This window comes from Mytilus edulis, chromosome 5 (genome assembly GCF_963676685.1).
Source record: "Mytilus edulis chromosome 5, xbMytEdul2.2, whole genome shotgun sequence".
Lineage (NCBI taxonomy): Eukaryota > Metazoa > Mollusca > Bivalvia > Mytilida > Mytilidae > Mytilus > Mytilus edulis.
The window spans coordinates 35,863,359-35,886,397 of NC_092348.1; the positions used below are offsets into that span (position 1 = coordinate 35,863,359).

At 32.8% G+C, this 23,039-nt stretch overlaps 1 protein-coding gene across 1 annotated transcript; it reads right to left on the reverse strand.

The window, feature by feature from the left end:
• Window positions 1-246: 246 nt before the first annotated feature.
• LOC139523539 (uncharacterized) lies at window positions 247-20,826 on the reverse strand. The gene is made up of 6 exons (XM_071317642.1): window positions 20,140-20,826; window positions 6,490-6,632; window positions 4,836-5,200; window positions 3,862-4,000; window positions 2,276-2,448; window positions 247-1,585 (listed from the first exon to the last, which is right to left on the reverse strand). Exons 1-6 carry the CDS (start codon window positions 20,692-20,694, stop codon window positions 1,326-1,328), a joined length of 1,635 nt encoding a protein of 544 aa, XP_071173743.1. The 5' UTR covers window positions 20,695-20,826; the 3' UTR covers window positions 247-1,325.
• Between the last annotated feature and the right edge of the window lie 2,213 nt (window positions 20,827-23,039).

Below are 23,039 nucleotides of genomic sequence, written 5' to 3' on the forward strand. Positions count from 1 at the left end.
ATCAAACGGGTATCTACACTGGTTAAAAGTATGAAATGGGTAAATACATTATAAAAATTAAACGCGTTTTCCCAGTGCTTATCGATACTTGTACTCGTTTGTGGGTGAATTTGTTCAGTTTACGCACCAATGCACTCCGGAGATACACTTTAGCTTGTTGAATCAAAAATGATATAGGTTCAATTGTAGTTGTGGGAAATCATTGGTGTCACTCTAATAAAATTTGTAAGCAACAATTCATGTATGAAAATAAATAATTTAATAAATATAACAATTATATACAAGGAATCATGGTTATATAACGAACAACAAATAACATTATTACACAATGGCTCTGAGACGAAAATATATAATTTCTTTTCTGTTGACTGCAAAATTAATGAATACTGCATAGAATGTATTAGACATTATTCTGTATAAATTCATTTGTTGTATAAAACTACCACTGACAATTGTTCACTGGATTAACATGAAAGTTTGACGAATGCATATATTGAAAAGTTTCTGTTTCCTTTTAACAAATTGTTTAATATTTAAAGACGAAAACAATACGTTATATAATTTCATACGTTCAACGCGCTTTGCTGGATCAACCTTCATCAGGAACGATCAAAATCGAATACTTGAAAGCCGAAAATGTATGAGAATAGCTGTAAAGCCAAATGAGAAAATTTTTTTATAAAACAGCCAATTCCTTCTCAGGTCAAATTTTCCTGAGGGATTTGAAATCTTTGTTTTTTTTTATAATTTAAATTTTTTTAAAAGGACCATTTTAGAAAGGTTTGTTATAAATCATGTGAGTATGGAAATCCTGACTACTGAGCTTTATCATAGCTTTTAACCTGACTCACAGTTTTGACTTTTGGAAACCGGTATACTACTGTTGCCTTTATTTACTACAGCAATAAGCAGAAGTTCATCGTCTGCCAATAACTGAACTAACATAAACATGCTGAATTTATCGTGATTATAAGTTGTCAAACGAACAATGGTATTCTATGAAAATTTCAATCGTGTATTTATACTGCTTATAAAATAAAACAAAAGAACTCAGGTATTGTAGAAATATGCCTGCTGTCAGTTAAATAGGAATTACGAAGTTATAGTTAGAAGGGTGTTAATTCATAAAGAGTTTAGCCATATATACTACTTTTTCTGACTAGAACTACCAAATAAACGATTGAATGATGGTATTCTTCTTAATAAACCCAGTGACCTAGTTTTAGACAAGAACAAGTAGAGCGCGAAAACACATATTGGTAAAATTTGTAGAAAGACTATCGGTGTACCACGTTACGACGGCAAAATTAAGTATTGGTCAATAATCACGGGGAGTAAAATAAAGCTAAACCATTTTTCTTGCTGTCTTTCCCTATAATACATCGATGTTGTATAGTTTTGTCCAGAAAAAAATCTGAACTATTTTTAGAAATATTTCGTGATTTCAAAGTCAATGTCATACGATTATTTATGGAAAACAAAGCAAATGCATTTTTTGACGTTATAATACTCTCTGTATCCATATTGCTGTGAATTCTTTCAATTGTTGCTGCTATTGTGTTACCAGAATTTAAGAAATCGTAATCTGAAATAAAAATAAATAAATATATAAATATATATAACCCAATGCCTTAAACCAATGTTATCAAACATTCAAATTTATCGGCACACGCGAACCTCTTTTTATTTAAAATACTTATATCCAATAAAAGATTGCTTTATTCCTTCTTCTCAAACCAAGTGTACATTTTATAACAATGTAAGGTAGTAGTCAGAATTGTTTTAATAAATGGTTTCCATCTCGGACCATTTGGTTTTACCCAAGAACTTTGGTGGAATTTAATGTGTGTATTTTTTCGGTTTTCCATATATGTAGTCTGTTTCTTGTTATTCTGGGAGGGTTTTCTCACTCGGTTGTCTGCCTTTCTTCGACTATTTTTTGTTTTTAATTAATACAATATAATAAATAAATAACTATTTATAAGATGTTTCAATAAAATTAAGAAAACTAGCAATATCTTGTTGAATGAAGTCAGTGTGCTTTCGATTGATTCATATCATTCATTATGAGAAATTGGAAATGGACGACAGTATGAACGTCCATTAGAGAATTACCAGCCTAAAGAATGTTTACATATTGACCTCGTGTGTGGTCCTAGCATAATTTAAATAGAAGAATCTATCTGGCGGGTGAATAATTCCCGACTGTTTTTGACGTTCAGAATTCTAAATTTTCAATTTAATGTTGTCTCAAAACAAAACATAAATCACAAACCTTTTAATGTTCCGCCAATAATAGTTGTTTTGTCAAGAGTGTGTGAACATTTTGTCAAGTCTACAACCATCCTGGAGTCTCGTCCTTTCTTTAGAGATGCTCTGAGTGCGCCGAATGATTTCACTGATTTGACGAGTTTGAATGGATCAGATGTAAATTTTACATGACCGTCTCTGCAAAAACATAGGAGATATTATTAAGCAAACCTTAAAACAAAATGTGTATATTTAACGTTAAGAAATGATCGATTAAATGTTGGTGTTTAATGCAACTTTAACCACTATTGACTATTACATGGCGTTCAGTGTCTATTGGTAGAGAGTGCCAGAGTTCCAAGAGAGAACCAACGATCTCATGCTGCAAAAAATGGCTACCTTAGTCAATAACGATCGGAGTCGAACACACCTGCAATGTGCGGGGTTCGAATTCACAACCAGTGTTAAACATGCGCTTAAGATATGAATTTTGACTATGTTTAGGATACTTTTTAACATGCAGGAAAATATGTTTCCAGATTAGTCAGTCTACGTATGATACATAGTAAAAAAATAACTGTAATTGTAAGGACTGACTTATTGATAAATTAAATTTTTTTTGGCATCAAAATTCACATGTGTGGTGAATAAAGGAAATTACCGATGTCGGTCAGGCATTGACAGTTAAACTGTGGTTTGATCATTATAATCGCATCTGGATTGTGTCTTGATATTTCGTCTAAAACGATCGGTGGCAAAGATGTCATTTAGAACATTTTCATACATCTCTTGTTGTCGATATTTTGAACATTGGGAAAGTACTTATTGTGTCGAATGGTCCTTAAACTATTCCTGCATCGGAACTAAACACATTTATTCTAAAAACAGTTGTTGGCATGACATGGGTTATGTTCTTCTCATATATGTTATGATGGTATGATACTAAACCCCTAACGGGAAGGATTGTGCCTGATGTTCATATGATGAAATCATAATCTTTCAGTCAGTTTAATTGAAGTCTGGAGCTGGCATGTCAGTTAACTGCTAGTAGTCTGTTGTTATTTATGTATTATTGTCATTTTGTTTATTTTCTTTGGTTACATCTTCTGACATCAGACTCGGATTTCTCTTGAACTGAATTTTAATGTGCGTATTGTTATGCGTTTACTTTACTACATTGGTTAGAGGTATAGGGGGAGGGTTGAGATCTCACAAACATGTTTAACCCCGCCGCATTTTTGCGCCTGTCCCAAGTCAGGAGCCTCTGGCCTTTGTTAGTCTTGTATTATTTTAATTTTAGTTTCTTGTGTACAATTTGGAAATTAGTATGGCGTTCATTATCACTGGACTAGTATATATTTGTTTAGGGGCCAGCTGAAGGACGCCTCCGGGTGCGGGAATTTCTCGCTACATTGAAGACCTGTTGGTGACCCTCTGCTGTTGTTTTTTATTTGGTCGGGTTGTTGTCTCTTTGACACATTCCCCATTTCCATTCTCAATTTTACTGATTATATAATCGGCTACAGTAATTCCATCACTGTACAGTTTTACTACTGGTAGAATATCTTTTATATCTGAAATACTATTACCAAATAATGTATAAATAATTACTTTGTCTGTGAGTTGTATATTCGACAAACAGCCATTGCTTGTTGGGTCACGTGGTTGCTGAAACTATCCATGATATAATAATCGACTACAACAGTTCCATCTCTGTACACTTTTACTTCTCGGAGAATATCTTTAATATCTGAAATTCGTAAACAAATATAGTGATTTGTAAATCTACAGCACGTACAAAGAATACTGACAAATTTTTATGTGATATGTAGAATATGAAAACGTGTACAATGCTTAAATATGAATCATAATTAAAAAAACGAGGATGTTTGAGATAAATTCTTTACAATCTCCTACAATACAGCGTGTTTCGATATATTAGGCATGTATGAATGTCTAAATAGGGGTCGTTCATTTCTGTATAATCTTAAATTTATATTTTAGCACCTAATTACTCTCTTTTTTTCTTTCCTTTTTTCTCAATTCTTATATGTTTTGTCCATTATTCTCTATATAGAAAAACACCATTCATAATGATACCCTCCTATATAGTAAATTATTAAATCGCTGACGAATGAAAACATTTCAAATTACCATAGTTAGAACCCCAAAGGTAACCCTGGGATATAAAAATTGAACCCAGTTTATCTGTCGCTGAGTACAACTCGCCTACAATGTGGTGGAGAAGATTTGTTTATATGGGATGTATATATACGCAGTCAAGTCTTTTGTCTAGTGGTGGTTATACAATGTATATATATACGGTGCTCTCGCACTACTTAAAAACAATGCAGTATCCTATTGCAAGTTAATACGTTTTCCCTATCTAGCCTCATTTGTAACTGCCGTATAAATTGCCCGCCCTTTCCCCCTGACAACCAATTTTCTGTGTGTATTTGTTTAAATTTGTTCTTTCCTCAATATGCATTGAATATTTGTCCCTTAACGTTAATCAAGCAGTAACCAATCAATTATTTTGATCGTTCCAACTATTAGTTCTTACTAAAATAAATACATGAACTTACCACTCTCGTGTAAAACTTTTTTCATTGCAGAGAATTTTAGCAGGTCACCATGAAATTTCCTCTTGTCTAATGAAATCTCAAAATTGTCTATATGCATGCCGAAATGAAACCTGTTTGGAACAGGGTAACCCGATTTTGAGCACGTTGTTGCGTCAACAACCACATAAACAGACCTTCCGGATGTCAGTTTATCTGTTATATCATCAAAGGTTTCTAGATTCCATATTTTTGAATGTTGATTTGCTGAAATACCATCAGAAAATGGAAGTTGATTTCCCGAATGTCCTTGACCTTGACGCCGAACTACATTGTTCGATTGTTGAGGTACTTTGCTGCTCTTTGACTTGATATTGTGAGGTCTGTAACTTAAATGAAACAGAAATATTCTTTAAAATAATTTCGGTATACGTACATATATATATTTAAGAATTGAATGCTTCTTTTTGTAAATTTATTGGGGTGTAAAAGCGTTGACCGAAGTACATTTTGTATGAAGCGCGGAAGCCGCGCTTCATTCTAAAAATGTACGCACGGTCAACGCTTTTACAACCCTATAAAGTTACAAAAAGAAGCATTCAATACTTATAATTACATTTTTTAGCTATGATCATGAAAACACGAATTTTATATATTTTATTATTTAATTCACCTGTGCACTTTATTGTTGGAGCACGTGTTATCATGAATGAAAAGTTGTATTGAGCAATGCAACTGCTTACGGAATAACACGTGATGTGCAGTTAGCCAATCAGAATAAAATGTTATAATGAAACATACATCTAATGTAATTATTCATCAATATAGTTCTTAAAATACGAAAGTAAATAGTTGTTTCAATGTACAACCCCAACATATCGTGATACATTTAAATTCCATGTACATGCTTTATGTGAATCAGTACCTTTGATTGGCTGAAAGCATTCGCGAGGTATTTCAAAATTAAATTTATAGTATGATTTAAAATGTGCGTCGGTCAACGTTTAATCTCCCAAATGTTTTTTTGTTTCTATGTTTTTGGAAATTTGTTTTGGTTTTTGTTGTTTTGTTCTGGTGCTGACGTTATGTGAGTAAAGTACGTGCATGGCTAAATGACGCCATAGAGTCTTTAATCCATTATGATTGTTAATCCATTTTTCATCACAAATTTAACTATCAAGAAGATCCGTTTCGCACGACTTTTTACCCCGTTAATTGATTAGACGCTAAGAAACATTTGTGGACATTTCCTGTCCGCCTGTCTGACTTTAACTTTGTCAAATGTTTTTACTGCTTACATTTTAGAAGGTTCTCAGGGGCGGATCCAGTCATTTAAAAAAGGGGGGTCCCAACTCAAAGTAAGGGGTGTTCCAACTATATACTCCCATTCAAATGCATTGATCATTTAAAAAAGGGGGTTCTTACCCCCGGAACCCCCCATCCCTGGATCTGCCACTTGTTTTTCTATTATATTTCATCTAATCTTTCTGTGCTGTCTGATTTTGAATAGACAAATTTCGGTCGAGTTAATAATTGTATGTGTTTTAATGCAAGTTGGTTTCATTCAGAACACATTTGTGACATATTTAGTAAGTTAAAGAGTACAAAAGTTAACGCAAATACATTTGTCCTACTTTATTTAGCAGAATTTACATTTCAATCGACCAATTTAACTTACTTGGTATTTTTTATTTTCTGCACTTTCTTCATGATGTATGGGCCTTCCGTTGCCAGGGATACAGAACCATCACTAACTTTGAACCAACCCTCTTGCCACTGTAGAGACCTTGTATCAAGTGTTGCAGACGTTTCAATTCGTAACTAAAATACAAAAATTAAATGACTGACAAATGTTGTTTCGTATTTTTAAAAGTGGCAATTAATAGGTAAAACGAAAGTTCGGGAATCTTTTGTGATAATTATGATGAAAATAATAAAACAGATTCCTTGCCATAGAAGCGTCCGTTTAGCTTTGGAGGATCTATAAATACGTATTCGTTCGTTTGTAATGGGACGTTGAATCAGATACCAAGTGTAGCGAAAGTGTCATTTTTATTGTTGCCTCTATAATTAAAAGACCCAAGTCATTGTGTGGCATCAGTTGAGTTATAAAAAAATATAAGGAATACTTCAACTTTTTTTTTTCTCCACTATAACTCTACACGTGAAATGAGAAATGCATTAGTGTGTATACAAAAGTATTTCTTCATTAAGGTCAAGTGAAAAACATTTCATACATATCACGAAGAAATAATAAACAAATAAGTATGGCAAATTTGGCCGACTTGCATGAATGACGAACATGTAAATTATGTTTGGAACAGACAGATATAATGATAAAGGAAATAATTTTATATAAGCCATGCATGTCGACCCCTCAAAGAGTTGCTGAAAGATTTTTTTTTAACTTGAAACAATATCAAAATTTGTTCTACACTATATATCATATGTAACGTCCTTGTTCCGATCGGACGTGGATGCGTATTTATACATCCCAAACATTCACACGAACTAGCATGGGTTTTTAATGTATATAGTTTGGGAAAAGTTTAACTAAGAATATATGTCTATACCCCAGTCAACCCTTTGGTTACTTATTGTTTGTATAATTGTTGATGAGAAACACATGAAGATGTTAGAAATTCGTCAATGAGACAGCAGTTCAACGACACAACACGGCAAAATTTGCAAATCGCATATATTCTGAGAAGTATGCAACCGCTGTTGTCTGCTCTATGGTCGGGTTGTTGTCGCTTTGACACATTCATCATTTCCTTTCTCAATTTTAAACATCTATTGATCATTTATTTGGAATTGAAATTTGCGTTGAAGTTCTGACACCAATACCAAATTTTCAATAAATCTGAAAACAATTTTCTGATATGAAAAGGAAACATATGCATGCTTATGGTTTCTTTTAGGTAAAAAAAGGGGGGTAAATAGTTTCTTATTTCGGAAGCAACCCCCTTTATGTATTTATCGGGGGGGGGGGGGGGGGGGGGCAAACAGTTTCAAATAAAATTATATTAAATCAAAACTTGTTAACACCGAGATAGAAGATAATAAAACACCTGCACAAATAAAACAGTATTGAATATTACCATAACCAGGAATGATTTTAAGTTACTGAAAGCAAGGTCAAAGTACTTAACCTGCTTACATATATAGAAATCATGCCTTCCTACACTTCTGTCATTTTATCAAGATAAATGCCATTACAATCTTATCTAGTGCATACATGTATAATATATCTATTTTGATCATGAAAGGGGTTTAACTGAGATAATTAAGTAGAAATAGAAATTCTTTTCGCAGATGTATGTGAGACAATATTCAAAATAAATACAGCAAAAGAAACTAAGACCCCTTTCAGCTGGCAGATCCGCGTTGCAATTACTAATTATTAGGTTATTTTTGGGTTTTTTTCTGGTCCAGTAGTATTGGTCGCAGAGTTTCCACAAATATCTCAATAAGTATACCTTATGTGAATGTACTAGTGCGCTGATCATTTGCATATTCTGCATATGTTCTCGATATATTATTTTTTGACATTTTTGTCAGTTGCTAAATAAAGTCAGAAGTTTTAAAGTTGCTCGGTAACTCCAATTTCCAACCCTTTCCAAACATTTAACTGTACCGATGTATAGCTAATGTAATGTAGCCTTCCACCTAAACAAGCAAATGAAGAGATTTAGTCTAGATTCGGGACGATTATGATTTTCATATAGTATGTTTGTTATCTACCATTCAAGACTGTACGTTGACCTCTTAGGTAATACAACAGATCTCCATTTATTCACACAACGAATCGATTATTTTTTTAACCAACAAATGTAAAGCTTATAGTTGAATTTGTATTTTTATTTGACTTGGTATGTTTGTAGCCACATTCCGGTGCTTTACGATGATACTCTTTTACTAAACTCAGTTGTCAGAGCAGAGTCTTGCTGAGAAAGATTTTCTGGGTTCAATTTAAGTGGTGCATTAATTTGTTAATTTGGAAGGGAGATTGTGCCCTACTTTAACATGTGGCACCAAATTGGAAACCCAGATATAGCCAGAATTTGACGCTGGATATGGTTATTATATAAAGCCTCCTGAAATAGAGGATACATATAACCCCCCTCTTTTTGGCTAGAAAGGGGAGAATATGGATAGGTGTCTCCTGTGATGTAAAATAAAACGGTATGGTTATGTGCCTCACTTGTCGTAGTAGGAAACGATGCATGTAAGTGTCTCACTTTGCTTAGTAGGGTATGATGATGTTCTACGCCCTTGGCGGGGTAGATATGATGAAGAGCCTCCCTTGTAAAGTAGAAAGATTCGTGCTAGAATCTCATTTAGCATTAAAAAAAAAAAGGATATGTAGTAAGGTGTCCCCTTTGCATAGCAGAAGATGATATTTTTAGGTTCTTTCCATGACGTTGTATGAAATGATGTATATATGTGCCTTCTTATGAGTCGTAGTAGGGTATGCCGTAGTTATATGTAGGTGCCAACTTGATGATACAAAAGACTGTGTTTAAGTGCATCCTTAAGGGCTGTAATGGATATTTTACTACACTTGATTATCACTGCTGGTCATGGTGGAGGAGATATTGTATTCCCTGTTTGCAGAACAATAGCTTCCAGTTTGTGAACACGGTGGTACATTGATAGTTTTGAAATAGTACTATGGTCTACTTTTACACGCGATATCACCAGTAATCAAAAGATAATAATTGAAATGTACTGATGAGAACTTGTCTACTCCTACAATATTTGCCCATAGGCGGTCCAAATCTTACAATTTATATGTAATATTAAGTCATATGTTTCTTTAAATGATATTAAATTGTCGTCGAATAAACAAATTACACTTTTATTGCTGACTATACGAGATATATTGGTTCTTTTGATGAGAAGTAATAAATTGAATAAATATAAAATGTATCTCAAACATGTTTAGTTTGAATTTATAATTATTTCAATAGTCACCTTCAAAGAAAAATATTCAAGCAAAATATTATGTAATTCGACATGGAATGGAAGTTAGTTTCTGGTGTAAATAAAAGCTCTATGTGTTCATAGTTATAGATTTATAAGCATTAACTAAATAAAAAGAAAAAATGAAAAGAATTAGTATGGACAATTTACTTCGCATTTAAAAAAAAATAAAGAAAGTGTGTTATGTCGTTTCTAATCTGCGCAGGCGTTATTTAGTTTGTTAGTTTAAACATATTTTATTTGAAAAGACACAAGTAATAACATTAGTGTCGTCCTCTCCCTATATAAATAGAAACACTACAGTACCGTGATTAGATAATGACGAAAAAACATAGTAGGAATGCATGTAATACATACTACAAACGAAAATAAAATAAAAATAAATACTATATAATAAGGAAAAATACTGAAAAAACTGGACTGGAGTGAAGAGTTGGAAATTAGTTAGTTATAATTCCAACGCAAATTATGAACCATAATCGTCTGTTTGGCAATTCCGTAGTTGACCTTTTAAATTAGAATCTGAAATGTGCACAATTCGTATCCGTTAAGCCCTGGTCACAACGAACCCATGACACATCTATGCAGCGCCAGGACATGTGATCGTCGTACAACATTCGCACGACAGTCGCACCATATTTTGAGCATCGTGGCGCTGTCGTGTGTCGTGGGACGAAAATTGCACATGCACCTGTTTTGCTCTACGATTTTTTGTCGTGTGACTGTCTTGTGGCTGTCGTTAGAGTGTCTTACCACAGTCATGCGACTGTCGTGCGATTAAAATCACTGTCGTAGGTACCAACATGAATAATTTTAATAAAAACAATCATACGACTGTCGTACGATAATCTCGCGATTGTTGCAAGACAGTCGTGATACTGATGCACGATTGTCTAACGAATACCAAATTTCGTACGATGCTTGCACACTATTGATTGTCTGTCGTACGACAGTGGTACGTTCGTCGTGCAGCATATTTTCGTTTTATTTAGAAGAAGACAATTCGGCTGGAGAAGAGTATGGCTCTTCCACCAGAACGATTACGCTTGGCCCTGCTGAATAGGCGCCGTGACGGACGCGTTGATTCGAGCCCGTGAACAGTATAGGAACCAGCGATACGCCTGACGTTGGTGGGTTATGCAATGAATCGAACGGTTTAAATTCACTGAAATATTCAATGACATGGAAACCTGAAAAATAGCCCCAAACAACTCACGATTGTCGTACGACTGTCACACGATCGTCTTGCGACAAACCCATGACAGTACAATTATATTTTTTTCTTCTGTCGTGTACCCATCGTGAAACCATCGTGGACATGTCGTAGCTGATGTGACACTCGAAATATTTTTTTGACATTTTTTTCACGACAGTGCCACGACAACTATTTTATTGATCTTCCACGACAAAAATGCATACGATCTGTTGTGACCGGGGCTTTAAGAAGACACATATACATTTTTATTGATATGGAAGAGTTATTGCAGTAATTCGAAAAAGCACATGCATCTGTGCATGATATGTGTCAATCATTTCATCAATGACAGATAGAACGAACTCCTACCCTAAAAATGATTGACCAACCTTGTAATCCACTTATTATGTTGATAACTTCACTTTCAATAGCATTTTTAAACACCGTGTAAATATGACTTTTTATCAATTTGAATGAAAGTAGCGTAAAGATGACAAGCGAGAACATGTCTGTGTGCACGACCTAATCGTTTGACGACTCACTCAAACATTAACATCTTCAATAAGGGAAATAAAAAAAATTACCCATTTTAAAACTGTATTGAAATCTTGAATCGTATTTACTAATGATTTTTCGACAAATTTTTAAAGTTCAGCGACAAGTATTTCATGAATATTCAAGACGAGTGTTATTTAACAAACAAACAAAAAAATGCTGATACAAATTATGCTTAGCTGACAGCTTTAATGAACCACTTTACTTGATCTTAAACAATATTAATATAAAAAGTATCTTTTGAACAAATATATTGAATATAGTATTACGTATAACGTGACGAAAAAACATCAATTAAACATGATGATCATACAAAAATATATTATCTTTAAAATCAAACCTTTCATGGATTTACTATGAGCAAACGTTTAAAAAACTAATCAACTTTTGAACAGGTCGAGAACTCTAGATTTTCTGACGTCAGAATATATTTGCATAGTAATTTCCAAAACACAAGGCCAATATGGCCTTGAAAAACTGACCAATCGACTCAATGAACTACAATGCATTGTGGGCTACTACGAGTAAACTACTACTTAAAACACGTGGAATTAGTGGGAAAACAGTCAATTAATACATTGTCTGGGACTCTCATTACCAAAGTTTTTATTCTGCAAATATATTTAATGTAAAATATATAACGTAATCTTCAATTTACATGCTCAGATTAAAAAAATATTGTTTATTGGCTTCACGATTCGACTTTCTTTTTCGCCTTGCAAAAGTAGTTGAACCGGTTTTGTGCATCGTTATAAATTGAACCTGCATTAATTTCACGACATGACACAGTGAAATATCCAATGAAGTGACCACTGTCCAGTAAGAAAATCATTAGAGCTCTTTGAAACCTGTATGGTGTCATTGCAAAATCATTTCTGCCTAGAAAAACACGAAACTTACATTGAAACACTTCTTTCTGTACTGAATGTGTATTTTTTTTTATCAGGACCTGAACTAATAGTAAGAACATCATAATATTCAGTATGCTAAAAAGAAGTGTTATGAAAGCGGAAGGGGCGGGTCCATTTTAAAAAAAAGGGGTCCTAACCCAGGACAAAAGGGGAGTGGTTCCAACTACATGTCCCCATCCAAATGCACTGATCGTCCAAAAAAAGGGGGTCCATCCCCCGGAACCCCCGTAACCCTGGATCCGCCACTGAGCGGGTACGGTATATAGCTCAATACATTTTTTATAGTTTAAATTCATCCATCGATAATATCCGTTTGTTGCTAATTTTATCACAAAATATACCTCAGAGGTTTTTTTATCGTTCGGCTGCTGTCCTGTTGACATATGTAAAATATCTCCAATATTAAAAGTCTCTTGATCATAGTGGGTGCCATATTACCTATCATTTTTTTTTTTCTAAAACGTGCTTTGTGTATAGAAATAAGAAGATGAGGTATGAGTGCCAAATGAGACATCTTTCCAACAAAGACATAATTTAGTAAAGTAAGCAGTCATAGGTCCAATGCTGAAAAGTAAGCTATTAATGACCAAAAAATTACTTGTGTAAATCAATCCAAACAAAAAAGAAACAAAAAAAACCGGCCCAATTAAATATATAAAAGGACAAGAAATGATCTATCCCATCAACAAAAAAATTGTATAGGAGCCTGTATTTCAGTGGTTATCGTTTGTTTATGTGTAACATATTTGTTTTTCGTTCATTTTTTTTTTTATATAATTAAGGCCGTTAGTTTTCTCGTTTGAATTGTTTTACATTGTCATATCGGGGACTTTTATAGCTGACTATGCGGTATGGGCTTTGCTCATTGTTGAAGGCCGTACGGTGATCTATAAATGTTAATTTCTGTGTCATTTTGGTCTCTTGTGGACAGCTGTCTCATTGGCAATCATACCACATCTTCTTTTTTATTATAGATCCAACGTTGCAATTTTCACAAAACATATCAAATTTTCCACCTTGTCGCACATACATATTGATAAAATCATTACAGCTTATTTCTTATGCATGTGGAGCAAAACTTTGGTTAGCTTGCTTGCTTGTTTGTATATTGTACAAAATATAAAATATACAAGTTAAACTATGCCTATATATATATATTGTTTAAAGATGTCAATCTTATTTTCAAAGCTTGTATAAACAACTATACAAACAAAGCAAGCAAGCCAACCAAAGTTTTACTTTGCAGGTTTAAGAAATCAGCTGTAATGATTTAATTCAGTTTGGCAAATGTCCGAGCCCGTTAAAAACGAAAAAACTGAAACTACAGTTGCTGACTTCGCTACCTTAAAAAAAAAAGGAACAGTTTGAAAGTCCCATATATACTGAAATGTGACCAACAAAAATACTTATAAATTTTGTTAACACTGCCATGTATGTAAATATTTCTTCGCCTTTTTTACGAACACAAAATTCAAGGATCCCACATTAGCCTTTAATTATCTATACGAACATTGCTGTACTCTTGAATATCAGCACCGGCTGTTATCGACGGCTTACTTTACACCAGTAAGTTTGTTTCATGGGTAATTGTGTTTTTTCGCTGTTGTTTCGTTGCTTCTGATGGGCAAATACATGAAATCTCTGTGCCATCATCAAACATGTTAATGGCTATATATCGGGTAATTCAAACCCTTTTTTCTTCATATAGAAACAACTCTTCGTTAATCTGAGCATGGAAGTAATACTTTATATCACGAACTATAAATGAGGATACACAAAATGAAAAACTAAGCGAAATTGTGAGTCCCGCATTGCACGAAAAAATGTGTTGTATTTCAGTAAATAACACGTGTTCTTGGTTGATTGTAAACACGTAGTAGTCCATCATGCATTGTGACTCATTTAGTGGATTGGTCAAGAACCTAGGTAAAAATAAATTGCGTCACATGTAAATAAACAATTACATGTGCGAGAACATAAGTAGGCTAATTTATGCATTTCCATATAAGGTAGTGGTCCCGACCTGTTGAAGTCTTGAACTTTAAACCTAATCATCAAACTTAAATAATTGTATTTAAGGTTTAATATGAAAAAATCTTCTGCACCAATCGTTCCATTTTTTAACGAAGTAGGAGTGCAAGTATCGTAAGTGATTTACAGGATGGGCAAATTCAAACACAATTAGCACATTTACAAAGAAGGGAAATGACGTTGAAAATCAACGTATTTATATACATAAAAGATCAAAAACAAAACGTATATAGATAAGTATCAATGCCCGAGGATTGATATGTATACAATACAGCTTCTGAATTGCAACTTGAAGGTTAAGCATAGCATCTTGAAGGTTAACGAGTATTATGGACGTGTTGACTTATTGTGAAGAAAAACAGAATGTTGGTCTTTGACTACGTAGTGAAAGGCTGACAAGCCCATCGATTAATAATTATTTCGCTTGGTCTATTGATTTATACATAGTAAATCCATTGGCATTCCTATTAAAAATATTATGTTTCATATTCGCAAATTGGAGGGGGGCTGGGGTGAAAAGGGAAAAAAGTAAGAATAACGAACTCCAAGGAAAATTCAAAACGGAAACTGACAGTTAAAAGCTCAAACAAATCAATCGTATATGGAAAACAACTGTCATATTTATGACTTGGTACAGATTTATCCTCGTGTATAAAATGTTGGATAAAACCTGGTTTTAAAGTGAGCGTCGTTGTTCCCTTTTGCTTACTCAATGGGAGAAAATGAATGTTTGAGGCATAGAAACAAACAGGAAAATGGGCATCCCTTCTAAAAAATCTTACAAGAGTCACTTGTAAACACAGATCGAAGTGTTTTAATTTTAACCTAAAGCCTTTAACATACGTAATTAAAACATTTGTTCTTCTTACGTTCGTCTTTATTGCTGATTCTATTTTAGACAGAATATATTCGTGTTTGATGATATTTGTATGCATAACATCTATCATTAGTGTTGAGACGTTTATTCACTTGCAGATTTTCCTAAGCTTTTAATAAGTAATGTATTATAAACACATATCAGCCATACTTTGGATCATATTTAGTCAGTTTATCCAGGTGCAATGATGCAATGTCTGCATCTGCCAACAGCACAGGAAATATGCCATGGATGTTGTCCAAAATATGCTCAGACTAGTAATTAAAAGTTGGCATCCCTATTAAGTGTCGTTGAAAGATTATATGGAAACAATATGCAAAAACTTTGATTGAATAATAAAAAAGAGAAAAAGATTATATAATCTAGATCTGGGGTGGCGATTAGGTCATTAAGTTACATTTATAATAACCGTGCTTTCATACAATGCGTAACTACAGTATATGTTCAGACGGTTATGTTCAGTATATTTTCAGAGTTTGACATTTCTTTAATTTCACGTAATCGTCCAATAGAGATTACCGCAAACGAAACACCATGCACCATTGGTAAGACTTAGTATGAGTTCTCCATTTTCATAATATATAGTAAATATCGCAGATGTTTTCAATCTTGAATTGGTGTCGTTGTCTGAATCATTTGGTGTCTGCATGTAAACTCATAATTTGTTAACAGAGTCGCATCAAGAGCACCTGCATCCCTATCGTCTTCTCTACCTGATTGTTAAGCTTTATTTTCTATGGAGTGATTTCTAATTTTTGATCGCCTTTCCTTGTTTTCTTTTTGGCTGAGATGTACGTTTTGGGGTTGTTTTTTGTTTGTTTGTACCTGTGAAAGTTTGTATTGCCTCCTTAATATATTCCTTCTCTTTACACTGGTAAGCGAGAGTATGGATTTCGGTAACAGTATAAACCGGTAAACAAACCGAATTGTATAGTATATCACAATGATACAAATTGAAATACATTCATCAGTTTTGCTACTAAGTCGAGAAATTCGGTCAGTTGGTTTGATGGTTTTCGGTTTTCAATTTATTCATTTTAGTGAAATTCAATATATATTTTAAATAGAAAGGACAATTACATTTATATAATAACACTATTAAGAAATCTTGAACAATTAATAATTTTGTCATATTCATGACCATGAATAGTTGAGATACATACTGACTTTTTTCTGTCACGTTTTATTTTTGACTCCAAAGCGTCCAGTAGCAACAATAATTAGTAATTGATATATCGGTAAGATATAAAGTATGGACTGAAGAAGAAAACTAGGTTTTGATGATAGCGGAATTTTTCCACCACCTGAAAACAACTTCTTACAATTATTAACTCTGAAATTTAGGTCATCATCAAGTCATCTTAGATTTCTTGAAATAATTGCTGTCCTTTCAGACATGACTTTGAAGATTCTCTCTGGGTCTGTAATCATAAAGTTGTCTTAATTGAACAGAATTTGGATGTGACACTCTATATGATATATTTACAATTCATCCCTAGCTAACCCAAGATTGTATGGAGATAGGGAAGTGTTTTTCAAAGGATAATTATTATATGACTTTACACACTTAAAGTTAACTTAACCTTATGCTTATATTTCCAAATGACACGAAACAAACTGGATCGGTCACATGCAATAAAAATGACAGTTTATGAAAACAACAAACGATAATATTTTGGTATTTATGTCTGATACCATAAACTATGATGACAGTTATTGCAGCTTATTACCAAGGGTTCTATAAATGTTTATGACAAGAATCTGGAAACACCTGCAATATTCTTTTTGTTGCAGTCTCCAGGTATCTATTTACAATATCAGTATCAGGACACGCCCATCTAAATAGACTGTCAAAAACGCATTAAAATAATTAGATATCCTATCAATACCTACGATATTAATTATGATAAACTGTTATTTTAGGGAAGTAATTTCGTCAAATAAATGAAGTTAAAGATTAAAATGGACCGATTTGGTATTAAGATTAAGCACATACTGTCACTGCTAAGAGACATATACTGATGACAGATTTACAAGGTGTTAAACGCATGTCTCCAACGACGGTGCATATTTTAGGGGACAAACAAAACATAAATTCTTAGTCTAGACAATAAGAACGTACATGCAGGACAACGTACATGCATGACAATGCATATACATTGAAGGCTTTGCTTGGAATATGATTTTATGATTCCACGAATCCAAGCGCTAAGAAGATTTCTTCCACCTAGTACAAGACTCCATGTTTTAAGTTATCATTTCGTTCAATATGATCTCGCTTTAAAAGCTCGCCGTATTTTCTATTTGATATGTGTCCTTACAAAGTACCGATCCCTAAATCAGTTATCATACATATAAAAATAAGGCGATATGATTGCCAAAACTATCCACCAGAGTTCAAATGAAGTGGGTGTAAACTTATTATTTCATTTGACAATGTTGAATGTTGTTAAGTAAAATTGTACAGAAAGAAAAGCAGCGGTCACTCCAATTTCGCCCTGGCTATTGAACATGTAAACAACTACAAATAATTACATTAGATATATGCTTCATTACAATACGTTACTCTGATTTTTTTCATGATTCTAGCTAAAAAATGTAATTATAAGTATTGAATGCTTTTTTTTTGTAACTTCATAGGGTTGTAAAAGCGTTGACCGTGTACACATTTTTAGAATAAAGCTACACTCCAAGGAATAAATACATTTGTCTTTGAACTTTGCTCTGCACGTAACGAGTGTAAAATTGCTTATTCATATTCATTGATAAAGTTTTAAGTCGTCAGAATATTTAATTCATGGGAAATCTTGTATGGATGTATTACAATTAATCGACACCTGTTTATGACAGTTTGTCCTTGGAGTACAATTACGCATACTCACAATCCAAATGTACGTTTCATCAAAAACATCTTATTTCAATTCATCGGTTAGGAAGTATACATAGATATTATGTAAATATGCTATAAAATATCATCTTTAATTGATACGTTCAAAAAGTCAACAATAACTGTCCGACCTTTGACTACGAGACATTTTATTCAAGTCGCAATGTTTGATGAATTAAAAACATACAATTTACTTTTATTATTAGAAAACAGATGTTACACGTTTACATTAATTTTCATTCAATTTGTTTTTCTTAGATGTATTTGTAATTTATAACTACAGAGGCCTTTACGATTCGTAAATAAAGGGGAATCTTTATTACATGTTCATCAAAGAATGAAAGTTGTAGTGATGCGTGTATGTACAAAGAAGACTAATATTTGTTTCTGTAGTAACCGGATCAGAAGCAAAGCAGACTTAATCTTAAGACATTTTAAACGTCTTTTTTAGTATTTTTATTCGTACGAGACTGTTTTGATGTAGAATATTGTTTCAACATTTCTCGTTTTTGTTATGTAATTCAGTTATATCTATTAAAATTAATGATGTACATGTATGCCTGTAATTCGTTTATTGCTTTTAAATGTCATCCACTGGATAGTTCTCTAATTTAAAGACCGAAAAATACATGAAAGGGACATAATTCAACTAAACAATTTTCTTTATGGAGAAAATTGTGTACTGGTTTGCTGTTTCAGCAATATCGAGGATACACATACTTATACATTAAGCTGTTTTAAGTTCTGTCTATAAAAAAGCAGTACCAGAAACCCGGTATGTTTGTCGAAAAGATTTATCATTAAGTTACCCTACATTTATTTAATTTAAACTCTTTCACTTGCAATGATCTCAATTTGAAACTTGGACTTTAATTATGAACCTGGTTCGAACCATATAACTGGTTACTGCTAGTATCATTACGGCTAAAGTACATTTAGAATCTGTGCTCCCGTTTGCCATTCAAATCAACAGCTTTCAAGTGGTATCGTGAAAAGCATATTTTTCTTTGCCGTTCAATCTGCCATTGCAATACAATGAATTTTGCAATCCAGTACAGCTGATTTTGATGGGTGTTGCCCTATTGCATCTGCAGCTGCAGTATCGATATCAGTTGTAATATATAGGCTGTGATACTTCAATACTTACTGAAATCATTTTTTTGTTAGGGAACAAGATTTTTTATTGTCCTACATTGAAAAGAAGATAAGCGATTATGTTAAAGTTGAAGAATTAAAAACTGCAAAGTCATGAATTCCTTACACTATACGCTAGTTAAGATTTACTGAGAAAGACTCGGGGCAATGTACTTTTCATTCATACATATCTTAATGAATTCTTCGGTAGATTAATATTTTTATGACAACTTGTATTATAACGGAAGTTCAGCACCCTTCAGCAAATTATTAGTGACATATGCACGAAGTATATATGTGAAATTAATGCGAGGAAGATTATATCTAATTTTTCAGAGTACACCAATTATGTTCGGTGTTAAATTGATACATAATGTTACTAAAGTGACAACAAAAATGTTAGAGCATGTGAAAGGTGAAACGTTTTGGTGCATATCTATATTTGTAATTATCAAAATTGTATACATATTAAAATATATAGAGAGGTAACCTGAGAATGCATCAGTTTGTATAGCACGACTTAAAGTATGATAGTTCAGCAGCTAGTATTACAGGATAATATAAAGCTAAAACTGACTATATGATTTTGATGAAACTTGCATAGATCACCTGGCACTTACCATTTTAGTCCTTCTAGCTGACATCCATACGCCACACTAAAACTTATAGTTGCAAACATAAAGAACACTTATATTTATTTATAAATACAAAATAACCAAAAGAAATGGAATAAAAATTAAAATTAAACGTACCTTCTCGCCTTTTACGTATGCAACACAGTCTCTCCCTGTAGCACCATGGAAATACTTTTTCTTCAGTTTTCTCCATAACATATCACAGTTTTCGCGAGAATATATGTCTTTTTCTGTTAATTCTTGAATATATTCAAGATTTTTGTGAATACGCTTTAATTTTTCTGAATCTCTTAACAGTAAGTTCCTCATCCGAATTGCACGTCCTTGGTTGTCTACCCGAAAACTGTAAAGCCATTGTTTAAACGGCTTGTTACGTCTATTATTTACGTATTGTTCTATATAAACATTAAAAGAATCTTCCAAAAATGGTATATATACTGGACGGATGACCGTTTGTAAAGACAGATGTCGTCTGCCCGATGGAATCTCATTAGTAACATCTAAGACATATTGCTGATGGTTGCTGTAATATCCTGGCAATAATCTGGATAAAATTTTCAAATCTTTCTCCAAACGTGACGAAAAAGACGGATATGCACAAAAACATAAAAGCAACTGAGAAATAATACACAATGAAAAAATAAAATAATGAATTGATGTTAGAAAAATCATTTTTAAACCGAATGAACGATTGAATGAATATCACTTCATATGATAGTAGTAGTATTTCACACGAAGGTTATATACTACGGTTACAGTGTAACATAGATTATCAGTGGTTTAAAATATAAAGTTACCTAAGTCAACGATTGTAGCTGTAGCTTACGTGATTATATAGGCGGTAACGAAAGAAATAGGATATTTTATATCTCGCAGGTATGATCTTCGTGATCTGGTTTCTGCAACTTAATACTATCATCTGAAAAGCCAAAATCTATTGTTTCTGGAACGTATCTTTAATATTCGTATTTTTGACACTAATCTTGAGGCTACTAGCAGATACAACTCTTTATTTTTCAGAAGCAACCACAAATTTGATCGGCTTAACCTTGTCTTTAGTAAAGTTGATACATTGATCAAAATTAGAATTTAATGATTTCATTAAAGGTTAAATCATACGATGGTTTTTACCTAGTCTGTTTTAAACTACGGATTCTTATTGGACTGCTATAAAAGACCATATGCATATCTTATACATGCATTACTTGGAGTTGATAAGTTCTTGTTTTGGGTGGGGGGTGGGGGGATATGGAAAATATGCTGGAAACTTCAAAGGGACGTTACATTTTATGTCTTCTATTTAAGACCCGGACCCCTTGCAACAATTCATATTGGTGGCAGATATAATGCCTGTTTGAAGGTTTGGCTTAGTTAAGTGTCCTCCTTTCATGTCGATCCATCAACTTTAAAAGAGCTACCTAATGTATAAATTGATAATTATTACGATTGAAAATGCATCAAATATTTGCCACTGTACGCTATGAAAATTTAAATATTACCTTAATGTTTGCATTCATTTATGGGGGCGATATTGATGTTTTAAGGATAAAAATGTTTTAAATATTATTTTACTGTAGTCCAATTAATTATCATAATATATCCTACTTCCGTTTTATGAATGAAATGGACCGTTGATTGACAGAATCGTAGTAAAAAGAAATACTATACAACTTCAAGAATATATAGGAAATTGTAGGTAAAATCAAGATTTAATGAATGAAAATTGAAGTGGAATGAAGATATTTCCTGTTGAAGGTACTTTAAAAGGATTGTTACATCCCTTATTTTTCTGTTTATTCCGTTTGATTTCGTGATTGTATAATGACCATTTAACCTCGCACGTCAAAAATATATATTTACAATTTGAAATGTATATTACTCTTGTATGTGTTATCCTCAATAGAAGAAAGGGCGAACGTTCGACGTATCACATAAAAAAGAAGGAAACGTTTATTTATACGAGAACAATTTGACGTATAAAATATTGTTATTGATTAGATAGATATAAGAAGATGTTGTATAAGAGGGCCAATGAGACAACTCTCCATCAAAGTCACAATTAGTAAACGTAAACCATTATAAAATCATTATAGGTCAAAACACAGTCTTCAATACGGAGCCTTAGCTCACACCGAACATCAAGCTATAAAGGGTAAAAAAAATGACTATGTTTAAAGCCATTCAAACGGGAAAAGCAACCAATTACTAGATGATTTGATATAAAGACAAGTCATACTTATTTTCACCATCTTGACCAATCGCAAAGATGAAAATTAATTCATAACCGGCAAAATATACGTTCCCTATGACAAATTGTAACTATCTACCGAACAAACTTACATGAATGAGAACTGACCCACAGTTGTTTTAGATGTGACTACTTACAAAACAACAAGAATAGGAATAAGAATAAGAATTTTATTAGTCTACAACCCAAACAATAGGATTGTTACTAAAATACAAAACAAAAACAAACAAACAGACAGGCATATTTAAAATTACAAAGTGATACACATTAAACACTACAAACATGTTGCATTGAAAGAAAAACAAAAATATAGATTATTAATATTAATTTTAATACTATTTTTGAAGCATGCCTCCTCTTTAAATTATCAATTCAAATATTATGCTTATATATAACATTATAAGTTAATCCATCAATTACACAGTTCATAAATTGACATTATAATTGTTTCTCTCATTATACATTTCACTTATGTAGTTAACAATGATAAGTAAAATATCACATTCTTCGCAGGAAAATATAAAATCAAATTTGTTTTCTTCACTCATTCAATTAAAACTGGGGACAATACTATAAGAAATGTCATCAAACATTTTGATCCTAGTTTTATTAATTTCTGAACATGTTATGATAACAGGAAATTCATCTTCCACCTCTTTATGGCATAAAGGACAATGTAATATTCTATTTTCTAAAGCTGTTTTGTTGTATCTACCACGTTCAACAGCCAGAATACTATTACTTATTCTTATTTTAGCATATTTTTTTG